The 21,002-nt window shown below is 45.3% G+C and overlaps 1 protein-coding gene across 1 annotated transcript in view; it reads left to right on the forward strand.

Annotated features, from left to right (window-relative positions):
- Positions 1 to 21,002, forward strand: part of LOC126262316 (venom dipeptidyl peptidase 4-like) — a 315,546-nt gene that overhangs the window by 210,380 nt on the left and 84,164 nt on the right. The window contains exon 11 of the mRNA XM_049958868.1: positions 5,715 to 5,938. Coding sequence (XP_049814825.1) covers positions 5,715 to 5,938 — 224 coding nt within the window. The remainder of the gene's footprint in view (positions 1 to 5,714; positions 5,939 to 21,002) is intronic.

The raw sequence follows: 21,002 nt of genomic DNA on the forward strand, positions 1-21,002 counted from the left end.
GTTGGGTGTGCATCTCCATCTGGTTTAAATTTGGGAAATTGTCTGGAGAGTCCAGAATTTGCTCCCCATTGTAAATGTCACTACCTCACTAGTCAACACTACATTCTGTGAAGCCACCTCTTTCTATACCTTATTGTGGATAAGTTTAAACTCTTCCCACAAATCGTCCATGCCTTTCTTAGTATCATCAAGTATTGCAGGTAAACGTCTGGGTTTAACTTCTTGGCAACTTTTCGGTCGATCAACTCCTCTACTTGTTCCTCCAGACCGCTTATATTTATGGTGTCTGAGGCTGCTAGCTTTTCCTTAAAATTTCTCTCCACGTCATCTAATCGAGTGTTATATACGAAGTCTTCACGGGTTGTCAGCCGAGTAGCGCCGTCGCAACTTTTTCGATGGAATGCGTCTCCATCAGCTTCAGGCGAAGTGTCGGGATATCACTCTCTCCTTGCTCACTATGAATGACAGCCTCCCAGAGGTTGCCTAAAAATAGGGGTCTTTGTCCTATGACATTCACTCCAAAATAGTAGGTAGAAAGTTATAACTGGGACAAAGGAAAAACTGGACTTGCCCGAGCAAGGCAGGATAAAATAACTTGTATGTGCTAGTAGATCTAGCGATGTTTCTTCTTGGTCCTGGCTCTTGGCACCACATCTATGATGCATTGCCAATCCCAGGGCGTGAAGACCGGGTGGGAATTAATCAGAGCTAGGTCTTTTTTAGATACGACGTTGTGCAGGTTTGCAGCTGCCCAACCAAAGTCATATGGTTGGTGGGGAAGAGGGGGTTTGGGAACATCGGGAGGGTTAAAAGGGTATGGATGGTAGAGGTACGGGTATGTATCATCTCGCAGCGACTCCGCTAGAATGTCCATCACCAGCTTAGCCGCTTGCGGGTTGTCCGGCAGCGGCAGGTGGTCATGTTTGCCATGTTTGGCAGCCTCCTCTCGGACCATTGCGACTTGTGCTGCCTCTTCGTCGTCCTCTTCTTCCGGCTGCTGTGCCACCTCCTTCATTCCCTCGACAACCCTTGCAGCAACCTGCGTTTCCGCGTCGGCCAGAGAGGCGATCGTCTGAGTTTCTGCATCTACCCCCTTCCTAATGGTGGTCGGCGCCTCTTCTCTGCGAATAGCAAGAGTCAAGGCCTCCGTCAGTTGCCACACCTGACGGCGCTCCTCTTCCAATTCCGCCTTTAGGGCGGCAACGGCCTCGTCTGTGGCTTTCTGTAGCGATTCGCGGAAACTACCGTAGTCGTCTCCTTCGCGGCGGCGCGGCCCGCTTCACCTTCTTGGATATGGGGGCGGGCCGGCCGCCTTGTCTTGTTGGGCCACTTCCCCAGGTTTAGCGCCCTCAGTCTTCTTATTCCGTTTCAGCTTGCTCCAATTCTTTATGTTGCTGCAACGACGATAGTTTGCAGCGTGTGCACCGCAGCATTTGACGCACTTCAAGCAGCATCTCGCGGCTTATTACAGTCGCGTGTATCGTGTGCCTTCGCACACTTCATGCATGCGACCGTATTGTTGCAGGACTTTGCCACATGGCGAAGCTGTTGGCATTTGTAGCACTGTTGCGTCTTCATCTTCTTCTCGCTCTTCTTTCCACTTCTCACTTCATCGGCCAGGTGCTCCAGTAGGACGGCGAGATCTTGACTTCCCCTTGGCTTCGCCTCCCTTGCCATGTCCAGCCATGTCTCCGACGTACAACAGCGACAGCGAGGAAGTTAACTGCAGCGAGTCCAGCAGCGGTCTGTCGGGATATCACTCTCACTCTCATCTGATAGTTTCCCCTCTTTGGGGATGTGTTTGGGGGAGTTTGTAGCCTTGCGGCTTTTACTCCACTTTGTACGTGTGTGTGTGTGTTTATTTCTGTGGTTTTTGGTTGTCTGTGTGATGTGATGATTGTTCTGCATGTGTCTGATACTTACCTGGGGTTGGCGTGATGATTGATATTATGTGGGAGGGAAGGGGATCAGGAATTGGATATAAGGATTTTTCTCTTCGACTTAGTCGTCGAAGATCGTCATTGGGCGTTTGTGCTTGTCACGGAACATGTCATACCGACCTAGGGACTGCATGGGGACGTTTCCTGGCCTGGAAAAGCTTTCGTAGAAGGTCCTTGCCAGATCTTGGAAGTGCTCTTTTAGGAGAGGGATTTCAGCAGTGGCATGCAGATCGTCAATAGTGAATATGAGGAGTAGGTGCAGTAACCTCCTGAGGGCGCGGTTCTGCAGCCTCTGGAGTTTGTCCAGGTGCTGCTTCGCCGCGTATTCCCAGACAGGGCATGCATACTCCATTACTGGCCGTATCAGGGCAGGGAAGGGTTGAGGATTGGGTACAGGATGGACATTCTGTGACAAACCTTCCTGTGGACCTCGTCTATGTGACGTTTCCACGTAAGACGAGAGTCCAAGGTTACGCCAAGGTACTTGGCGGTTCTGCGCCAGGGGAGTTGGTTTCCGTTTAGGTGAAGGTGGAGTGGGGGGGGGGGGGGCGGGGGCGTTGAGGAGGTCCGCGCCATCCGAGCCTCCGGGTGATCAGCACAGCCTACGTCTTTTCAGAATTGATGGTAATGCGCCAGCGACGGGCCCAAGTTTCTGTGTCGTATAAAACCCTTTGTAGCCTACGGATGACCAGGCCCTTGTTCGCATTTCGTGTGTAGAAGGCTGTGTTGTCTGCGTACTGCGCTGTGTGCACCAGGGGGGCCGTTGGTGTGTCCGCAGTGTAGAAACTGGCCCCAGGACCGATCCCTGTGGAACCCCAGCACGAATACACCTTTTGGTGGAGGTGGCGGTTTCTACTTTGACAGAGAAAGTCCTATTCGTGAGATAGCTTGTGAACTGCTTAACGATGCTCCCGGGGAACCCTTGCGTGTATAACTTGTAGAGTAGCCCTCTATGCCATACAGAGTCGAAGGCTTTGGCTAATTATAGTAACACTATCCCGCAGTAGCCTCTATGGTTGAAGCCCTCTGTGGCTGCTTCGACTACTCTCATGATCTGTTGTGAGGCAGAGTGGTTCTGCCGGAATCCGAATTGGAAATCCGGCAGAAGTTGCTCTCTGGTAATATGTTCCTGAATGGGTTTTAGCAGGAGGCGCTCATAGATCTTGTTGAGAGTTGGCAAGAGGCTAATCGGCCTGTAGTGCTGCGGGAATAGAGGGTCATTCCCTGGTTTGTGTATCGCGACCACTCCCGCGTGTTTCCAGCAAGCTGGGAACTCGCGGCAACGAGTAATCTCGTTGAAGACATTCGCGAGGTGTGTGATCGCCGAGGGTGGGAGGTTTTTAACTAGCTATTGGTGACACTGTCGTGTCCTGGCGCCTTTTTTGTGGGGAGGGACCTAATTACTTTTGCCACGTCCTCGGGGGCGAAAAGTGTGGGTTCGTCCTCTGGGTCATCCTCAGCATTGAGTAAGACAGCCAGTTGACGACGGACTACCTCTCCATTTTCTTCATCCTGGGGTTCTGCCGCTTCAAACTGCTTCTCGAAGGAGTCGGCGAGGGCGTTGGCCTTTTCAGTGTGGCTGTAGGCCAGACCCCACTCGCCGTGCAGCGGCGGCATCCTAGCGCGGTCACCTAAAATGTTCACGTAAGCGTTGGCTGTGTCACGGCCTTTTAGAGTAATGATGGGACCAGCAGAATACCCTGACATGGGTACCGAGACCATCACACTTCCACCTCGACGCTTAGCCGTTGGAAGCAAGCTATGAGGACTGTAGGCTTCTTTTGGGGTTCTTCAGACGTAAACCCGTCCCAATGTTGGAAATAACGAAAACGTTGACTCGTCGAACCGTATGACGTCTCTCCACTGATCAGCCGTGCAGGATTTATGCTGCTGACATCATGTTCTACGCTTCTCTGCGTTCGTTGTTGCCATTAATGATTTTGATATAGCAATTCGTCCAAGAATGTTCGCTTTATGCAGTTGTCGACGGAGAATACAAGTAGGTAAGGGGTCTCGAAGATGACTATTGAGCTCTGCAGTCACTTTATCCGCCGTAGTTTTGTGTTGTTTTGACACAGTTCGTGTCAGTGTACGACGATCTCTGTCATTTAGTTTTGATTTGCGCCCACTATTACTTTTAGACGATTATGTCTTTCCATGTTTTGTGTATGCTATCATGACTGTTGAAACAGTTGCTCTCGAAACATTCAGTAAGTTGACTGTCTTGGTTACTGATACTCCAGCTAATTGGGTCCCCTCAATCTGCCCTCTCTTTGGAACTCTGTTAGGTATTTCATTGCACATCGACCTTGGCCTCTATATGCAAATATGAAGTGTGCGCTCCTCGTAAACAACCTGCACTGATGCCTAGTCCGTACTGAACAAGCACTGTCCAGTGCGACACGTGCCTTACCTGCGTTGTTGACCGTCAAACACAACCATCCCATTACTACCACTGTTGTTGTTGTGGTCTTCAGTCCAGAAACTGGTTTGATGCAGCTCTCCATGCTACTCTATCCTGTGCAAGCTTCTTCATCTCCCACTACCTACTGCAACCTACATCCTTCTGAATCTGTTTAGTGTATTCATCTCTTGGTCTCCCTCTTCGATTTTTACCCTCAAGATGCACCACAAATTTCTCTTCTCTCCAATTCTATTCAATACCGCCTCATTAGTTATGTGATCTACCCATCTAATCCTCAGCATTCTTCTGTAGCCCCACATTTCGAAAGCTTCTATTCTCCTCTTGTCTAAACTATTTATCGTCCATGTTTCACTTACATAAATGGCCATACTCCATACAAATACTTTCAGAAACGACTTCCTGACACTTAAATCTATACTCGATGTTAACAAATTTCTCTTCTTCAGAAACGCTTTCCTTGCCATTGCCAGTCTATATTTTATATCCTCTCTACTTCGACCATCATCAGTTATTTTGCTCCCCAAATAGCAAAACTCATTTTCTACTTTAAGTGTCTCATTTCCTAATCTAATTCCCGCAGTATCACCTGATTTAATTCGACTACATTCCATTATCCTCGTTTTGCTTTTGTTGATGTTCATCTTATATCCTCCTATCAAGACACTGTCCATTCCGTTCAGGTGCTCTTCCAGGTCCTTTGCTGTCTCTGACAGAATTACAATGTCATCGGCGAACCTCATAGTTTTTATTTCTTGTCCATGGATTTTAATTCCTACTCCAAATTTTCCTTTTTTTTCCTTTACTGCTTGCTCAATATACAGATTGAATAACGTAGGGGATAGGCTACTACCAATGTTCACATTATTTTGCCTATCCCCTCTACGATTTTCTGTATCAGTGAGACATGGAGACATGAAAGCCAGCTGATCACTGATAGGTACAGGGTTGTGGGGGATGGTATCATCTGTATGACATTCACAAAATCAAGATTGCATAAAATAACACTGACAGTTATGGGGCAGTCCATCACGTATAACAAACCGTTGTGGGTCTTAGTCACTTCATCAATTTTCCTTCATCCTACCCCATCCAGCTGTCGCACCCAATTTCTCCCAAGTCGTCTACGGGCTGCTCTCGTAGTCTTTCTTCCGGTTTCTTCCGAGTGATCTCCATTCAGAAGCATTTTTGGTTATTTCTCCAGTGCTCATCCCAAGGCTACGTCCAACTTGGATTTTTATCCCGTTTTTTATTAGTCTTACAATTTCTTTATTTAAATCCGGTTGAGCACGTGTAGGGTGCGTCGAGGACACGTGTTGCTGGGGTCCTAATTGCCGTCGTGTGCCCCTCAGGTACTACCAGGCCACAGAGGAGGGTCAGCCGTCCAGAAGGCAGGTGTACGCCGTGGAGGAGGGTGGCGAGCCCCGCTGTCTCAGCTGCAGGCTCAAGAGTCCAGAGAAGAACCCCTGCCTGCGCGCCAGCGCCACCTTCAGCGCCGACCTCAGCTGGTTCGCCATAGAGTGCAGTGGTCCCGACCCGCCCTTCGTCACTATACACTCCGCGGCCGACAACACACGTGAGAACACAGTTGGAAATTTCAGTTTGCCGGCCGCTGTGGCCGTGCTGTTCTAGGCGCCTCAGTCCAGAACCGCGTGACCGCTACGGTCGCGGGTTCGAATCCCGCCTCGGGCATGGATGTGTGTGATGTCCTTAGGTTACTTAGGTTTAAGTAGTTCTGAGTTCTAGGGGACTGATGACCACAGATGTGAAGTCCCATAGTCCTCAGAGCCATTTGAACAAACCAAATTTCAGTTTCATAGCAACTTCATCATTAAAGAAATGTGTCGTGCATACTGTTTATACACCAGTTTCATCTTGTAACTTTCACTTCTAGTCCAAAACAAAATCAATTAGATATGCATATTTACACTACTGGCCATTAAAATTGCTACACCACGAAGATGACGTGCTACAGACGCGAAATTTAACCGACAGAAAAAAGATGCTATGATATGCAAATGATTAGCTTTTCAGAACATTCACAAAAGGCTGGCGCCGGTGGCGACACATACAACGTGCTGACATGAGGAAAGTTTCCAACCGATTTCTCATACACAAACAGCAGTTGACCGGCGTTGCCTTTTGAAACGTTGTTGTGATGGCTCGTGTAAGGAGGAGAAATGCGTACCATCACGTTTCCGACTTTGATAAAGGTCGGATTGTAGCCTATCGCGATTGCGGTTTATCGTATCACGACATTGCTGCTCGCGTTGGTCGACATCTAACGACTGCTAGCAGAATATGGAATCGGTGGGATCAGGAGGGTAATACCGAACGCCGTGCTGGACCCAACGGCCTATGACTAGCAGTTGAAATGACAGGCATCTTATCCGCATGGCTGTAATGGATTGTTCAGCCACGTCTCGATCCCTGAGAGATGGGGACGTTTGCAAGACAACAACCATCTGCACGACAGTTCGACGACGTTTGCAAGAGCATGGACTATCAGCTCGGAGACCATGACTGCGGTTACCCTTGACGGTGCATCACAGACAGCAGCGCCTGCGATGGTGTACTCAACGACAATCCTGGGTGCACGAATGGCAAAACGTCATTTTTCGGATGAATCCAGGTTCTGTTTACAGCATCATGATGGTCGCATCTGTGTTTGGCGACATCGCGGTGAACGCTCATTTGAAGCGTGTATTCGTCATTACCATACTGGCGTATTACCCGCCATGATGGTATGGGTTGCCATTTGTTACACGTCTCGGTCACCTCTTGTTCGCAATGTCGGCACTTTGAACAGTGGACGTTACATTTCAGATGTGTAACTACCCGTGGCTCTACCCTTCATTCGATCCCTGCGAAACCCTACATTTCAACAGGATAATGCGCGACCGCATGTTGCAGGTCCTGTACGGGCCTTTCTGGATACAGAAAATATTCGACTGCTGCCCTGGCCAGCACATTCTCCAGATCTCTCATCAATTGAAAACGTCTGGTCAATGGTGGCCGAGCAACTGGCTCGTCACAATACGCCAGTCACTACTCTTGATGAACTGTCGTGTCGTGTTGAGGCTGCATGGGTAGCTGTACCTGTACACGCCATCCAAGCTCTGTTTGACTCAATGGCCAGGCGTATGAAGGCCGTTATTACGGCCAGAGGTGGTTATTCTGGGTACTGATTTCTCAGGATCTATGCACCGAAATTGCGTGAAAATGTAATCACATGTCAGTTCTAGTATAATATATTTGTCAATAAATACCCGTTTATTACCTGCATTTCTTCTTGGTGTAGCAATTTTAATGGCCAGTAGTGTACGAAAGAACCTTCATGCACTAAAGAAATGCCTCCAAGAGACAATGAGGCATCCAATTACCTGTGGCTTACCTGAAATTATAATTCAGGTGAAACATTGTTGTATTGAAACATATTCTGCATTTTATTCTATTTCCTCGGATCTGCAATTGCTACAAGTACCATGAACTAGGGTTATTTTAGTCTTGAGGGTTATGTTGACTCGAAGACGAAAAAAAATTTCAGTCTGTTGCCAGAGCCAACAGTTACTGATGAGGTTGTTAGCACTATGATTTTCCGATTGCTATCAGCAGATTCTTCAGTATGAACAGATTTGTTACTTCATATACTGGACACTATAAGCTCTGTTCTTGCTTGTTTGTCACAGTGAAAGAAATATTGTTTCATTGCCTCAAACTTTTATGCACTTTCTTAGGATACATATTTTTTTCAAATTCCATTTTGCAACATTATGCATAATCAGTTATATGTTTTTTGTACAGGAAATCATATATGCAAATTGATTTAAAAATTTGTCAACGCAACATACAAAATTGGACTGCTTGAGCCTGTTTTTCTCATGGTGTTTGGGATTAAGTAACCCTGAATCATATTTCCGACCTTGAAGTATGATATTAATATGGGAACAAATCCACAGAAAATATTAATTTGCAAAACTACATTGTTTTTACGAAAACTAGTTTATTGAACTGTTTTATAGCCGTTACCAAATAGAAGACGAGGCTGCCCTGATCGAATGCATGGAGCCCACAAACAAACCTTGCAAACAGCCAATAGCGAAGAAAATTTTATTCTACAAATGGGAAGAAATGTTTGGAAAAATAAAATCCTCATAACTTGTTAAGAAAGGTCTTCTTACAGTCACTTTGAAGGACAACATATAAGTGCGCAGAATTATCTCCAATTCTGGAAAGTTCATCAATGTTTCTATGCAAATATACAGGGCTATTACAAATGATTGAAGCGATTTCATAAATTCACTGTAGCTCCATTCATTGACATATGGTCACGACACACTACAGATACGTAGAAAAACTCATAAAGTTTTGTTCGGCTGAAGCCGCACTTCAGGTTTCTGCCGCCAGAACGCTCGAGAGCGCAGTGAGACAAAATGGCGACAGGAGCCGAGAAAGCGTATGTCGTGCTTGAAATGCACTCACATCAGTCAGTCATAACAGTGCAACGACACTTCAGGACGAAGTTCAACAAAGATCCACCAACTGCTAACTCCATTCGGCGATGGTATGCGCAGTTTAAAGCTTCTGGATGCCTCTGTAAGGGGAAATCAACGGGTCGGCCTGCAGTGAGCGAAGAAACATTTGAACACGTGCGGGCAAGGTTCACGCGTGCCCGCGGAAGTCGACGAATAAAGCAAGCAGGGAGCTAAACGTACCACAGCCGACGGTTTGGAAAAACTTACGGAAAAGGCTAAAGCAGCAGCCTTACCGTTTACAATTGCTACAAGCCCTGACACCTGATGACAAAGTCAAACGATTTGAATTTTCGGCGCGGTTGCAACAGCTCATGGAAGAGGATGCGTGCAGTGCGAAACTTGTTTTCAGTGATGAAGCAACATTTTTTCTTAATGGTGAAGTGAACAGACACAATGTGCGAATCTGGGCGGTAGAGAATCCTCACTCATTCGTGCAGCAAATTCGCAATTCACCAAAAGTTAACGTGTTTTGTGCAGTCTCACGGTTTAAAGTTTACGGCCCCTTTTTCTTCTGCGAAAGAAACGTTACAGGACACGTGTATCTGGACATGCTGGAAAATTGGCTCATGCCACAACTAGAGACCGACAGCGCCGACTTCATCTTTCAACAGGATGGTGCTCCACCGCACTTCCATCATGGTGTTCGGCATTTCTTAAACAGGAGATTGGAAAACCGATGGATCGGTCGTGGTGGAGATCATGATCAGCAATTCATGTCATGGCCTCCACGCTCTCCCGACTTAACCCCATGCGATTTCTTTCTGTGGGGCTATGTGAAAGATTCAGTGTTTAAACCTCCTCTACCAAGAAACGTGCCAGAACTGCGAGCTCGCATCAACGATGCTTTCGAACTCATTGATGGGGACATGCTGCGCCGAGTGTGGGAGGAACTTGATTATCGGCTTGATGTCTGCCGAATCACTAAAGGGGCACACATCGAACATTTGTGAATGCCTAAAAAACCTTTTTGAGTTTTTGTATGTGTGTGCAAAGCATTGTGAAAATATCTCAAATAATAAAGTTATTGTAGAGCTGTGAAATCGCTTCAATCATTTGTAATAACCCTGTATGTGAGGTTGGGAACCCCAACGTTTCAACAAAAACGCTTGTGTTAACAATGCTTTGAAAAATATTTACTGAGCCATTTTCCATAAATATATGCATCATTAATTTCTTGCTTTTTACGTTGCTTAACATTTTTTTAAAGCAAACTATTTTTGTATTTTTTATTATGTCACTCTAAGCCATTCGTTTAACATGAAATTTCAGTCCTCTTTGCTTAAAGCAGTGAAAATTGTTATTGAATCACGGAGGAAAAGTATAGGGATCAAGTTAGCCAACTGTAAGTGTAACATTAACCCAAAATATATTATTTTCACAAAAAAGTAATATGTGAAAAATTGGAAAGTAATAAGTTTTTTCCTTCCTAATATGCTGTAGATCAGATGGAATTACATTTTGTTGGAGGCATACTGAGTTATAGTGTAGTGGATAACACATCTGCCAACTAAGCAGGAGACCTGGGTTCAAGTCCCGGCCTTAGCACAAAATTTTATTCATATCTTCAGCTTCTATCCTTGTTGAATATTCTGTGGTTTCCGAAAAGCTTATATGATTTGAAAAATCATTTTTTATGCCAATTATTTTATGAAGAGGTGGAATATAATTGTGGCCAGAAGCAGCTGTAGTTTATGGTACATTAATGGATTTCAGTAGTATTAAAATGAAACGTTAACTACTGATTTCAGTACTCAAAGAATGTGCAGTCAACGTAGTCCCAGGCCCGCCAGTTTGTATAGCTTCGAACGTCATGGGAGTAAACGCAGGTCTCTAAAACAGGGATTCCAGAACTTTTTCTCTGACCGAACACTTTGAGAATTCTAGTACTCTGGTGAAGCATTTTGTTTGCTTTGAAGGTTAATAAAATTTTAAAAAATTAGAGAAACATGTATTCAGCAAATACTTCAATGTTAAATCATAAGTAATAACACGGAAATCATAATAGAATATTAGAAAGGTAATTAGTATCGTCAAAATGTCGAGAAAATGCGATTTTAGTAACACTTTTTCGCGGAGTACTTTTAACTTTCCGCGGAATATGGTTTGGGCAACCCTGCTCTAAAGAAGCTGTGTGAGGCCGACAGTTTTTTAGTGGACGGCCGCGCGTTGATTGGTCTGCGCGGTCCTCACATACATTACGGAACTTGACGCAATCGTGGTTAATGCTGAAATCCCTAAACACAGGAGGGATGGGGTAGGGGAAGGAAAACATGGGAGGGCGAACCCAAAACAGCAGCGTCATTTGTTGTTTGATTGTTTACATTTATTTAACCACCACATTACAGCATGAATAAACTGATACTATAACCACAAATACTTATGAGTGACAGGGTAAAGCTAATTAGTTGCTTACACCAATAATCCGCTATAACAAATGATTTTACTTTAACAAGCCACAAAACTCAGTGTCAGAATAAATATAAAACAGTAAAACAAATTTAAAAACTTCTTTCTTACTAAACAGGAACTGCTCAAAGCACAACAGCAACGAACTACTAAGACAATTTAAGAAAATGCGAGAAAACCTTCAAAGGATTTCCGGGAAACTAATTGACCATTTTCTTTTAAAATCAAAGAGGCGCTTAACACACAGGAGAGCAAATACACTGCTAAAAACCAGCATAAAATCTACTGTAAATGTCCTCAAGCACCAAAACAACAAATGGAGTAAGGTTATCCACACGTGAGGCAAGTACAATGTCTAGTTAGGCTCAAACAGTAATTATGGTTAAATGGTTTGGAAACAGTAATGTAACATAATAATTAAGACAGTGCTTTGTTTAAAAGAAACTCACCGAGCGAGGTGGCGCAGTGGTTAGACACTGGACTCGCATTCGGGAGGACGACGGTTCAATCCCGCGTCCGGCCATCCTGATTTAGGTTTTCCGTGATTTCCCTAAATCACTCCAGGCAAATGCCGGGATGGTTCCTCTGAAAGGGCACGGCCGAATTCCTTCCTCATCCTTCCCTAATCCGATGAGACCGATGACCTCGCTGTCTGGTCTCCTTCCCGAAACCAACCAACCTAAAAGAAACTCAGCTAGCCGGAATTCACGAAATGTGTAATACAAGCATATTCCACAAGAAATGTAAAACTTTAAATAAAGTTCCATAAATCAAAACATTAAGTAGTATTGCCACTACTTAACTTAAAATTTCTTAGCAGGCAGTATAAACCAGCGGGCTAAGGCGATCGCGGACTTGCCTCAAAGGCAGTCGGTGAGCACCGGAGCGCTGCAAACGGCATCAAGTCCACGCGGACACAAGCCTCTGAAAATCCGGCCGTGGCTCAGAAGACTATTTAGTGCTGTTAACAAACGCCACTTCGGTGAAACACAGGCCACACAAGTCAGGCAGATATTAATGGGCACCATATCGAATAATGGTCAGCATAAGGACTCTTAAACCGCCACAAAATAATGACTAGCAGTTATCTCTCAATATTAGTAAGTGTAACCTACTTTGTATAACAAGGCGAAAATCCCCATTAATGTACGAGTACGAAATAAATGCACAGTCTTTGCAAGCGGTAACATCCGTCAAGTGTCTGGGTGTGACTATTCGAAATGATCTCAAATGGAATGATCAGATTACACAAGTAACGGTCAAGGCAAACTCTAGATTGCAGTTTATTGGTAGAATGCTGAAGCGATGCAGTCCTTCAACAAAGGAAATAGCTTACAATACGTTAGTTCGTCCAGTCTTAGAGTATTGCACGTCTGTGAGTGACCATTACCAGTTGGGTCTGATTCAAGAGATTGAGAAGGTCCAAAGAAGAGCGGCAAGATTCGTGACTGGTACATTTAGCCATCGCGAGAGCGTTACAAATCTCATAGAAAGTTTGAAGTGGGACACGCTTGCAGATAGACGACGCGCTAAGCAGAAGGGGCTGCTCTCTAAATTCCGAATTCCAATCTCCACCGAGGATGTAGAGCATATATTATTACCACCAACTTTCATATCGCGCAATGATCGCCCTCCAAAGGTAAGGCAAATTAGAGGTCGTACTGAGGCGTTCAGACAGTCGTTTTTCCTCGCACGATCCGCGAGTGGAACACACGGGGGGGAAATATGACTTTGGGCGAATTGTGCCCTCCGCCATACACTACTTGGTGGCTAGCGGAGTATATAGGCCTATGTAGATGTAGAAAATTTAAAATTTTTATCCTTAACCAAATTTTCATATAATAAAAAAGTATAGTAGTGGCGAAGGTAATTTATAGGGTATAATTAGATACGCGAAAACTTAATAAATGCTCAGAATAACATCTGACAGTAATTTAGCGAAACCACACGGCAAGGAACAATGACTTGAAGCTCCTTGCCGCCGTTGGATAAGCAGCTGCAGCAGCAAGTCGTATACTCCTAGCTCACTCATTTGTTACATAGTTTAATTCTTAATTTCTTTGCGTGTTTTTGGTACTTGTATTGTTTAATTCATAAATTTCGGGCGTATTATAGTATTTGAGAGTTGTAGCAACGCGTTTTAGTACCTGAATAGTGTAAAATCGCGTAGTCTCCTTCCGCCGCCGAGCACTGTGTCAGCAGTGCGCAAGTAGCAGCATTACTGCATTTACTAGGCAATCTTGTATTTTAATAACCGTTTAAATTTTGTCGATTTGTTTGCGCTCTCTGTAGATTAGTTCAGACGTTCTTTGCAAAACAGTTTTTAGCATGGATAGGGACTGCAACTGCTGTGTTCGGATGCAGGCTGAGTTGGCATCCCTTCGCTCCCAGCTTCAGGCAGTGTTGGCTTCGGTCACACAGCTTGAGGCTGTTGCCAATGGGCATCACTGTGGGGGTCCGGATGGGGGTTTGTCGGTGACGGCCAGCTCGTCCCACGCATCCCCCGATCGGACTACGACTGTGGTTGCCCGGGATACTGCCCGCATTGAGGCTGATCCCTCACCTGTGGTAGAGTGGGAGGTCGTTTCAAGGTGTGGCAGGGGGCGAAAGACATTCCGGAGGGCTGAACGGAAGGCCTCTCCAGTTTGTCTGACGAACCGGTTTCAGGCTCTGTCTCAGGCCGATACTGATCTTCGGCCTGACATGGCTGCTTGTCCTGTTCCAGAGGTTGCCCCTCAGTCCGCAAGATCCGGGCGGTCGCAGAGGGTGGGCTTACTGGTAGTTGGGAGCTCCAACGTCAGGCGCGTAATGGGGCCCCTTAGGGAAATGGCAGCAAGAGAGGGGAAGAAAACCAATGTGCACTCCGTGTGCATACCGGGGGGAGTCATTCCAGATGTGGAAAGGGTCCTTCCGGATGCCATGAAGGGTACAGGGTGCACCCATCTGCAGGTGGTCGCTCATGTCGGCACCGATGATGTGTGTCGCTATGGATCGGAGGAAATCCTCTCTGGCTTCCGGCGGCTATCTGATTTGCTGAAGACTGCCAGTCTCGCTAGCGGGATGAAAGCAGAGCTCACCATCTGCAGCATTGTCGACAGGACTGACTGCGGACCTTTGGTACAGAGCCGAGTGGAGGGTCTGAATCAGAGGCTGAGACGGTTCTGCGACCATGTGGGCTGCAGATTCCTCGACTTGCGCCATAGGGTGGTGGGGTTTCGGGTTCCGCTGGATAGGTCAGGAGTCCACTACACGCAACAAGCGGCTACACGGGTAGCAGGGGTTGTGTGGCGTTGGCTGGGCGGTTTTTTAGGTTAGATGGCCTTGGGCAAGTACAGAAAGGGCAACAGCCTCAACGGGTGCGGGGCAAAGTCAGGACATGCGGGGACCAAGCAGCAATCGGTATTGTAATTGTCAACTGTCGAAGCTGCGTTGGTAAAGTACCGGAACTTCAAGCGCTGATAGAAAGCGCCGAAGCTGAAATCGTTATAGGTACAGAAAGCTGGATGAAGCCAGAGATAAATTCTGCCGAAATTTTTACAAAGGTACAGACGGTGTTTAGAAAGAATAGATTGCATGCAACCGGTGGTGGAGTGTTCGTCGCTGTTAGTAGTAGTTTATCCTGTAGTGAATAGTTCCTGTGAATTATTATGGGTGGAGGTTACACTCAACAACCGAGCTAGGTTAATAATTGGCCCCTTTTACCGACCTCCCGACTCAGCAGCATTAGTGGCAGAACAATGTATTTGGAATACATTTCACATAAATTTTCTCAGCATGTTATAGTCTTAGGTGGAGATTTCAATTTACCAGATATGGACTGGGACACTCAGATGTTTAGGACGGGTGGTAGGGACAGAGCATCGAGTGACATTATACTGAGTGCACTATCCGAAAATTACCTCGAGCAATTAAACAGAGAACCGACTCGTGGAGATAACATCTTGGACCTACTGATAACAAACAGACCCGAACTTTTCGACTCTGTATGTGCAGAACAGGGAATCAGTGATCATAAGGCCGTTGCAGCACCCCTGAATATGGAAGTTAATAGGAATATAAAAAAAGGGAGGAAGGTTTATCTGTTTAGCAAGAGTAATAGAAGGCAGATTTCAGACTACCTAACAGATCAAAACGAAAATTTCTGTTCCGACACTGACAATGTTGAGTGTTTATGGAAAAAGTTCAAGGCAATCGTAAAATGCGTTTTAGACAGGTACGTGCCGAGTAAAACTGTGAGGGACGGGAAAAACCCACCGTGGTACAACAACAAAGTTAGGAAACTACTGCGAAAGCAAAGAGAGCTTCACTCCAAGTTTAAACGCAGCCAAAACCTCTCAGACAAACAGAAACTAAGCGATGTCAAAGTTAGCGTAAGGAGGGCTATGCGAGAAGCGTTCAGTGAATTCGAAAGTAAAATTCTATGTACAGACTTGACAGAAAATCCTAGGAAGTTCTGGTCTTACGTTAAATCAGTAAGTGGCTCGAAACAGCATATCCAGACACTCCGGGATGATGATGGCATTGAAACAGAGGATGACACGCGTAAAGCTGAAATACTAAACACCTTTTTCCAAAGCTGTTTCACAGAGGAAGACCGCACTGCAGTTCCTTCTCTAAATCCTCGCACAAACGAAAAAATGGCTGACATCGAAATAAGTGTCCAAGGAATAGAAAAGCAACTGGAATCACTCAACAGAGGGAAGTCCACTGGACCTGACGGGATACCAATACGATTCTACACTGAGTACGCGAAAGAACTTGCCCCCCTTCTAACAGCCGTGTACCGCAAGTCTCTAGAGGAACGGAGGGTTCCAAATGATTGGAAAAGAGCACAGGTAGTCCCAGTCTTCAAGAAGGGTCGTCGAGCAGATGCGCAAAACTATAGACCTATATCTCTGACGTCGATCTGTTGTAGAATTTTAGAACATGTTTTTTGCTCGAGTATCATGTCGTTTTAGGAAACCCAGAATCTTCTATGTAGGAATCAACATGGATTCCGGAAACAGTGATCGTGTGAGACCCAACTCGCTTTATTTGTTCATGAGACCCAGAAAATATTAGATACAGGCTCCCAGGTAGATGCTATTTTTCTTGACTTCCGGAAGGCGTTCGATACAGTTCCGCACTGTCGCCTGATAAACAAAGTAAGAGCCTACGGAACATCAGACCAGCTGTGTGGCTGGATTGAAGAGTTTTTAGCAAACAGAACACAGCATGTTGTTATCAATGGAGAGACGTCTACAGACGTTAAAGTAACCTCTGGCGTGCCACAGGGGAGTGTTATGGGACCATTGCTTTTCACAATATATATAAATGACCTAGTAGATAGTGTCGGAAGTTCCATGCGGCTTTTCGCGGATGATGCTGTAGTATACAGAGAAGTTGCAGCATTAGAAAATTGTAGCGAAATGCAGGAAGATCTGCAGCGGATAGGCACTTGGTGCGGGGAGTGGCAACTGTCCCTTAACATAGACAAATGTAATGTATTGCGAATACATAGAAAGAAGGATCCTTTATTGTATGATTATATGATAGCGGAACAAACACTGGTAGCAGTTACTTCTGTAAAATATCTGGGAGTATGCGTGCGGAACGATTTGAAGTGGAATGATCATATAAAATTAATTGTTGGTAAGGCGGGTACCAGGTTGAGATTCATTGGGAGAGTGCTTAGAAAATGTAGTCCATCAACAAAGGAGGTGGCTTACAAAACACTAGTTCGACCTATACTTGAGTATTGCTCATCAGTGTGGGATCCGTACCTGATCGGGGTGACGGAGGAGATAGAGAAGACCCAGAGAAGAGCGGCGCGTTTCGTCACAGGGTTATTTGGTAACCGTGATAGCGTTACGGAGGTGTTTAATAAACTCAAGTGGCAGACTCTGCAAGAGAGGCGCTCTGCATCGCGGTGTAGCTTGCTCGCCAGGTTTCGAGAGGGTGCGTTTCTGGATGAGGTATCGAAAATATTGCTTCCCCCTACTTATACCTCCCGAGGAGATCACGAATGTAAAATTAGAGAGATTAGAGCGCGCACGGAGGCTTTCAGACAGTCGTTCTTCCCGCGAACCATACGCGACTGGAACAGGAAAGGGAGGTAATGACAGTGGCACGTAAAGTGCCCTCCGCCACACACCGTTGGGTGGCTTGCGGAGTATAAATGTAGATGTAGATGTAGATGTAAGGAAATTGACAAGCTTACCCCTGCGTGGTGGCACCTTTAGATCTAACAAGCAATGCCTCATTCCGTGGTCTTTAGACATGTAAATATACTACAGTTTTAATAAATAGACGAAATACACGGAGATTTCTCTTAAAGCAACAGACATAAAATAAAAGTTTAAATACAAAGTGTTTAAAAACACTGAAAATACAAGTAAAATTATGTACACAGACAAATTCGACTGATCGTAAATATGAATAATCTGAAGCAAAGAGCCTCGACCTAGATAATTACAATCAAACAAATACACTGGTACACCTGCCTAATATCGTGTAGGGCCCCAGCGAGTCCACAGAAGTGCCGCAACACGTTCAAATTGTTCAAATGGCTCTGAGCACTGTAGGACTTAACATCTGAGATCATCAGTCCCCTAGACTTAGAACTATTTAAACCTAACTAACCTAAGGACAGCACACACATCCATGCCTGAGGCAGGATTCGAACCTGCGACCGTAGCAGCAGCGCGGTTCCGGACTGAAGCGCCTAGAACCGCTCGGCCACAGCGGCCGGCGCCGCAACACGACGTGGCCCGCAGTCGACTTACGTCTGCAGGAGAGAACTGACACCATGAACCCAGCAGGGCCGTCCATAAATCCGTGAGAGTACGAAGGGGTGGAGATATCTTCTGAACAGCACGTTGCAAGGCATCCCGGATATGTTCTGTACTGTTCAGGTCTGGGGAGTTTGGTGGCAGCGGGGTTGTTTAAACTCAGAAGAGTGTTCCTTGAGTCACTCTGTATCAATTCTGGACGTGTGGGGTGTCGCATTGTCCTGCTGGAATTCTCCAAGTCCATCGGAATGCACAATGGACATGTAATAATGCAGATGATCAGACAGGATGCTTACGTATGTGTCACCTGTCAGAGTCGTATCTAGACGTATCAGGGGTCCCATATCACTCCAACTCGGCACGCTCCACACTATTACAGGGCCTCCAGCAACTTGAACAGTCCCCTACTGACATGCAGTATCCATGAGTTCATGATGTTGTCTCCACACCCGTACACGTCCATGCACTCGATACAATTTTAAACGAGACTCGTCGGACCAGGCAACATGTTTCCAGTCGTCAACAGTCCAATGTCGGTGTTGACGGAGCCAGGCGAGGCGTAAAGCTTTCTGTCGTGCAGTCATCAAGGGCACACGTGTGGGCCTTCTGCTCCGAAAGCCCATATTGATGTTGTTTCGTTGAATGGTTCGCACGCTGACACTTGTTGATGGTACTGCAATGAAATCTGCATCAACTTGAGGATGGGTTGCACTTGTATAACGTTGAATGATTCTTTTCAGTCGTCGCTGTTCCCGTACTTACAGGATATTTTTGCGGCCGCAGTGATGTCGGACATTTGTTGTTTTCTCGGATTCCTGATATTCACGGTACACTCGTGAAATTTTCGTACGGGAAAATCCCTACGTCATTGCTGCCTCGTAGATGCTGTGTCCCATCGCTCGTGCGCCGACTATAACACCACATTCAAACTCCTTGAAATATTGATAACCTGTCACTGTAGCAGCAGTAACCGATCTCACAACTGCGCCATACACTTGTTGTCTTATATAGGCACTGCAGACCGCAGCGGCGTATTCTGCCTATTTACATATCTGTATATTTGAATACACATGCCTACTCTGGTTTCCTTGGCGTTTCAGTGTAGAAGATTTGTACTGCATACAGAGAAACCGGAAAACCATCATCCTCTAAATCACATCACGGACGAAAGTATGTTCTGAGAAGAATGGCATAAGTTTCTCTTGAAAACCATACAGGATCCGCATTTATCCATTCCGAGAAGCCTGAAAGCTGCATTTAATGCCAGTGGCTACGGTAAACCGTACTGAGCATGGTAATACGTTGTGTTTTTGCTGTTTAGATATTTTTGTCCACCTCCTGTATGTACCGTACGTGAATTACGGAATTTTATGTGATTTTTGCAGGAGATAACGTATACACTTTAAACATCATGTCTGTTACGTGTTAAATATTGATATAATTGAAAGAAAAGAAACAAACGCATTCCCGTAAGATAGACGAGCAGAGGCAATGGGATATAAAACTGTGGAAAGATCCATTGCCCAGCGAGGTATTTGCGTAATTCGGCGTACCATTTTCCAGTGATTAACTTCTCATGGTTGAGATTCACAGTCATATAATATTTCTTAAAAGACATCATAGTCGCCGTTGACTGTATAAAATATTTATTATCTCTATTGCAATTTCGGCCTTATGGCTATTTTGAAGTAACACTGCAAAAGTTACATTCTGACATAATATAAAACTATCTGATAGTGATAATAAATATTTTATACAGTCAACGGCGACTATGATGTCTTTTAAGAAATTTTCCAGTGAGTTAGATAGTTTTCGTGTTATAATCTGATAAGTTTCAAACAGTTTTCAGGGCCACCGCGATTACCAACCGTAAAAAAAAAAAAAGAAACAGAATCTCTGGTCTCATTAAAATTAAGATAATATTGTGGATATCCTGAGAGCCACCACAGACGTGTACATTCTAAGTGTGTTTCACGTTCTTTGAAGATGACGTTTTACGAGATGAAGAATTTAAAGCGGTTTTCAGTGTCTGCTGGCAGCGGAGCGCTGTAGCGGCTCCCTGCAGGCTGTACTTGCGACAAAATCGTAACTTCAGACTATAAACAGCACACATAATCATACTATTCTTTAAACAGAATATTTTAAGGTGGTTGAGAGCGGCAGGTTAGTAAATATGGCATAACGATAAACTTGTCATGTCTCTTTGAAATTTGTTTTAAATTTCTAGTTGTTTTTTATGATTGTTCTGTAAGAGGTTTAAACAATATACAGCTTTCCTATAAGACTTAGCATCTACATGTGAAACAGTACTTACCTCTTTCATACCACGTCACATTACACTGAGGTGACTACAGTCATGGGATATCGATATGTAGGTACACAGATGGCAGTAATGTCGCGTACTCAAGGTATCAAAGGTCGCTGCATTGGCGGAGTTTTCACTTGTACTCACGTGATTTATTTGTAAAGGCTTCGCTGCGCGGGATTAGCCGAGCGGTCTAATGCGCTGCAGTCATGGACTGTGCGGCTGGTCCCAGCGGAGGTTCGAGTCCTCCATCGGGCATCGGTGTGTGTGTTTGTCCTTAGGATAATTTAGGTTAAGTAGTGTGTAAGCTTAGGGACTGATGACCTTAGCAGTTAAGTCCCTTAAGATTTCCCACACATTTGAACATTTTGAAAAGGCTTCCGACGTGTTTATGGCCGCATAACAGGAATTAACAGACTTTGAACGCGGAATGGTAGTTGCAGCTAGACGCACGGGTCATTCAATTTGGGAAATCGTTAGGGAACTTAGTATTCCGAGATCCATCGTGTCAAGACTGCTCCGAGAATACAATATTTCAAGCACAACATTTCCCCATGGACAACGCTGAGGCCGACGGCCTTCACATAACGAGCGGGGGCAGCTGCGATTGCTTAGAATTGTCAG

Source organism: Schistocerca nitens, chromosome 6, assembly GCF_023898315.1.
Source record: "Schistocerca nitens isolate TAMUIC-IGC-003100 chromosome 6, iqSchNite1.1, whole genome shotgun sequence".
Classification (NCBI taxonomy): domain Eukaryota; kingdom Metazoa; phylum Arthropoda; class Insecta; order Orthoptera; family Acrididae; genus Schistocerca; species Schistocerca nitens.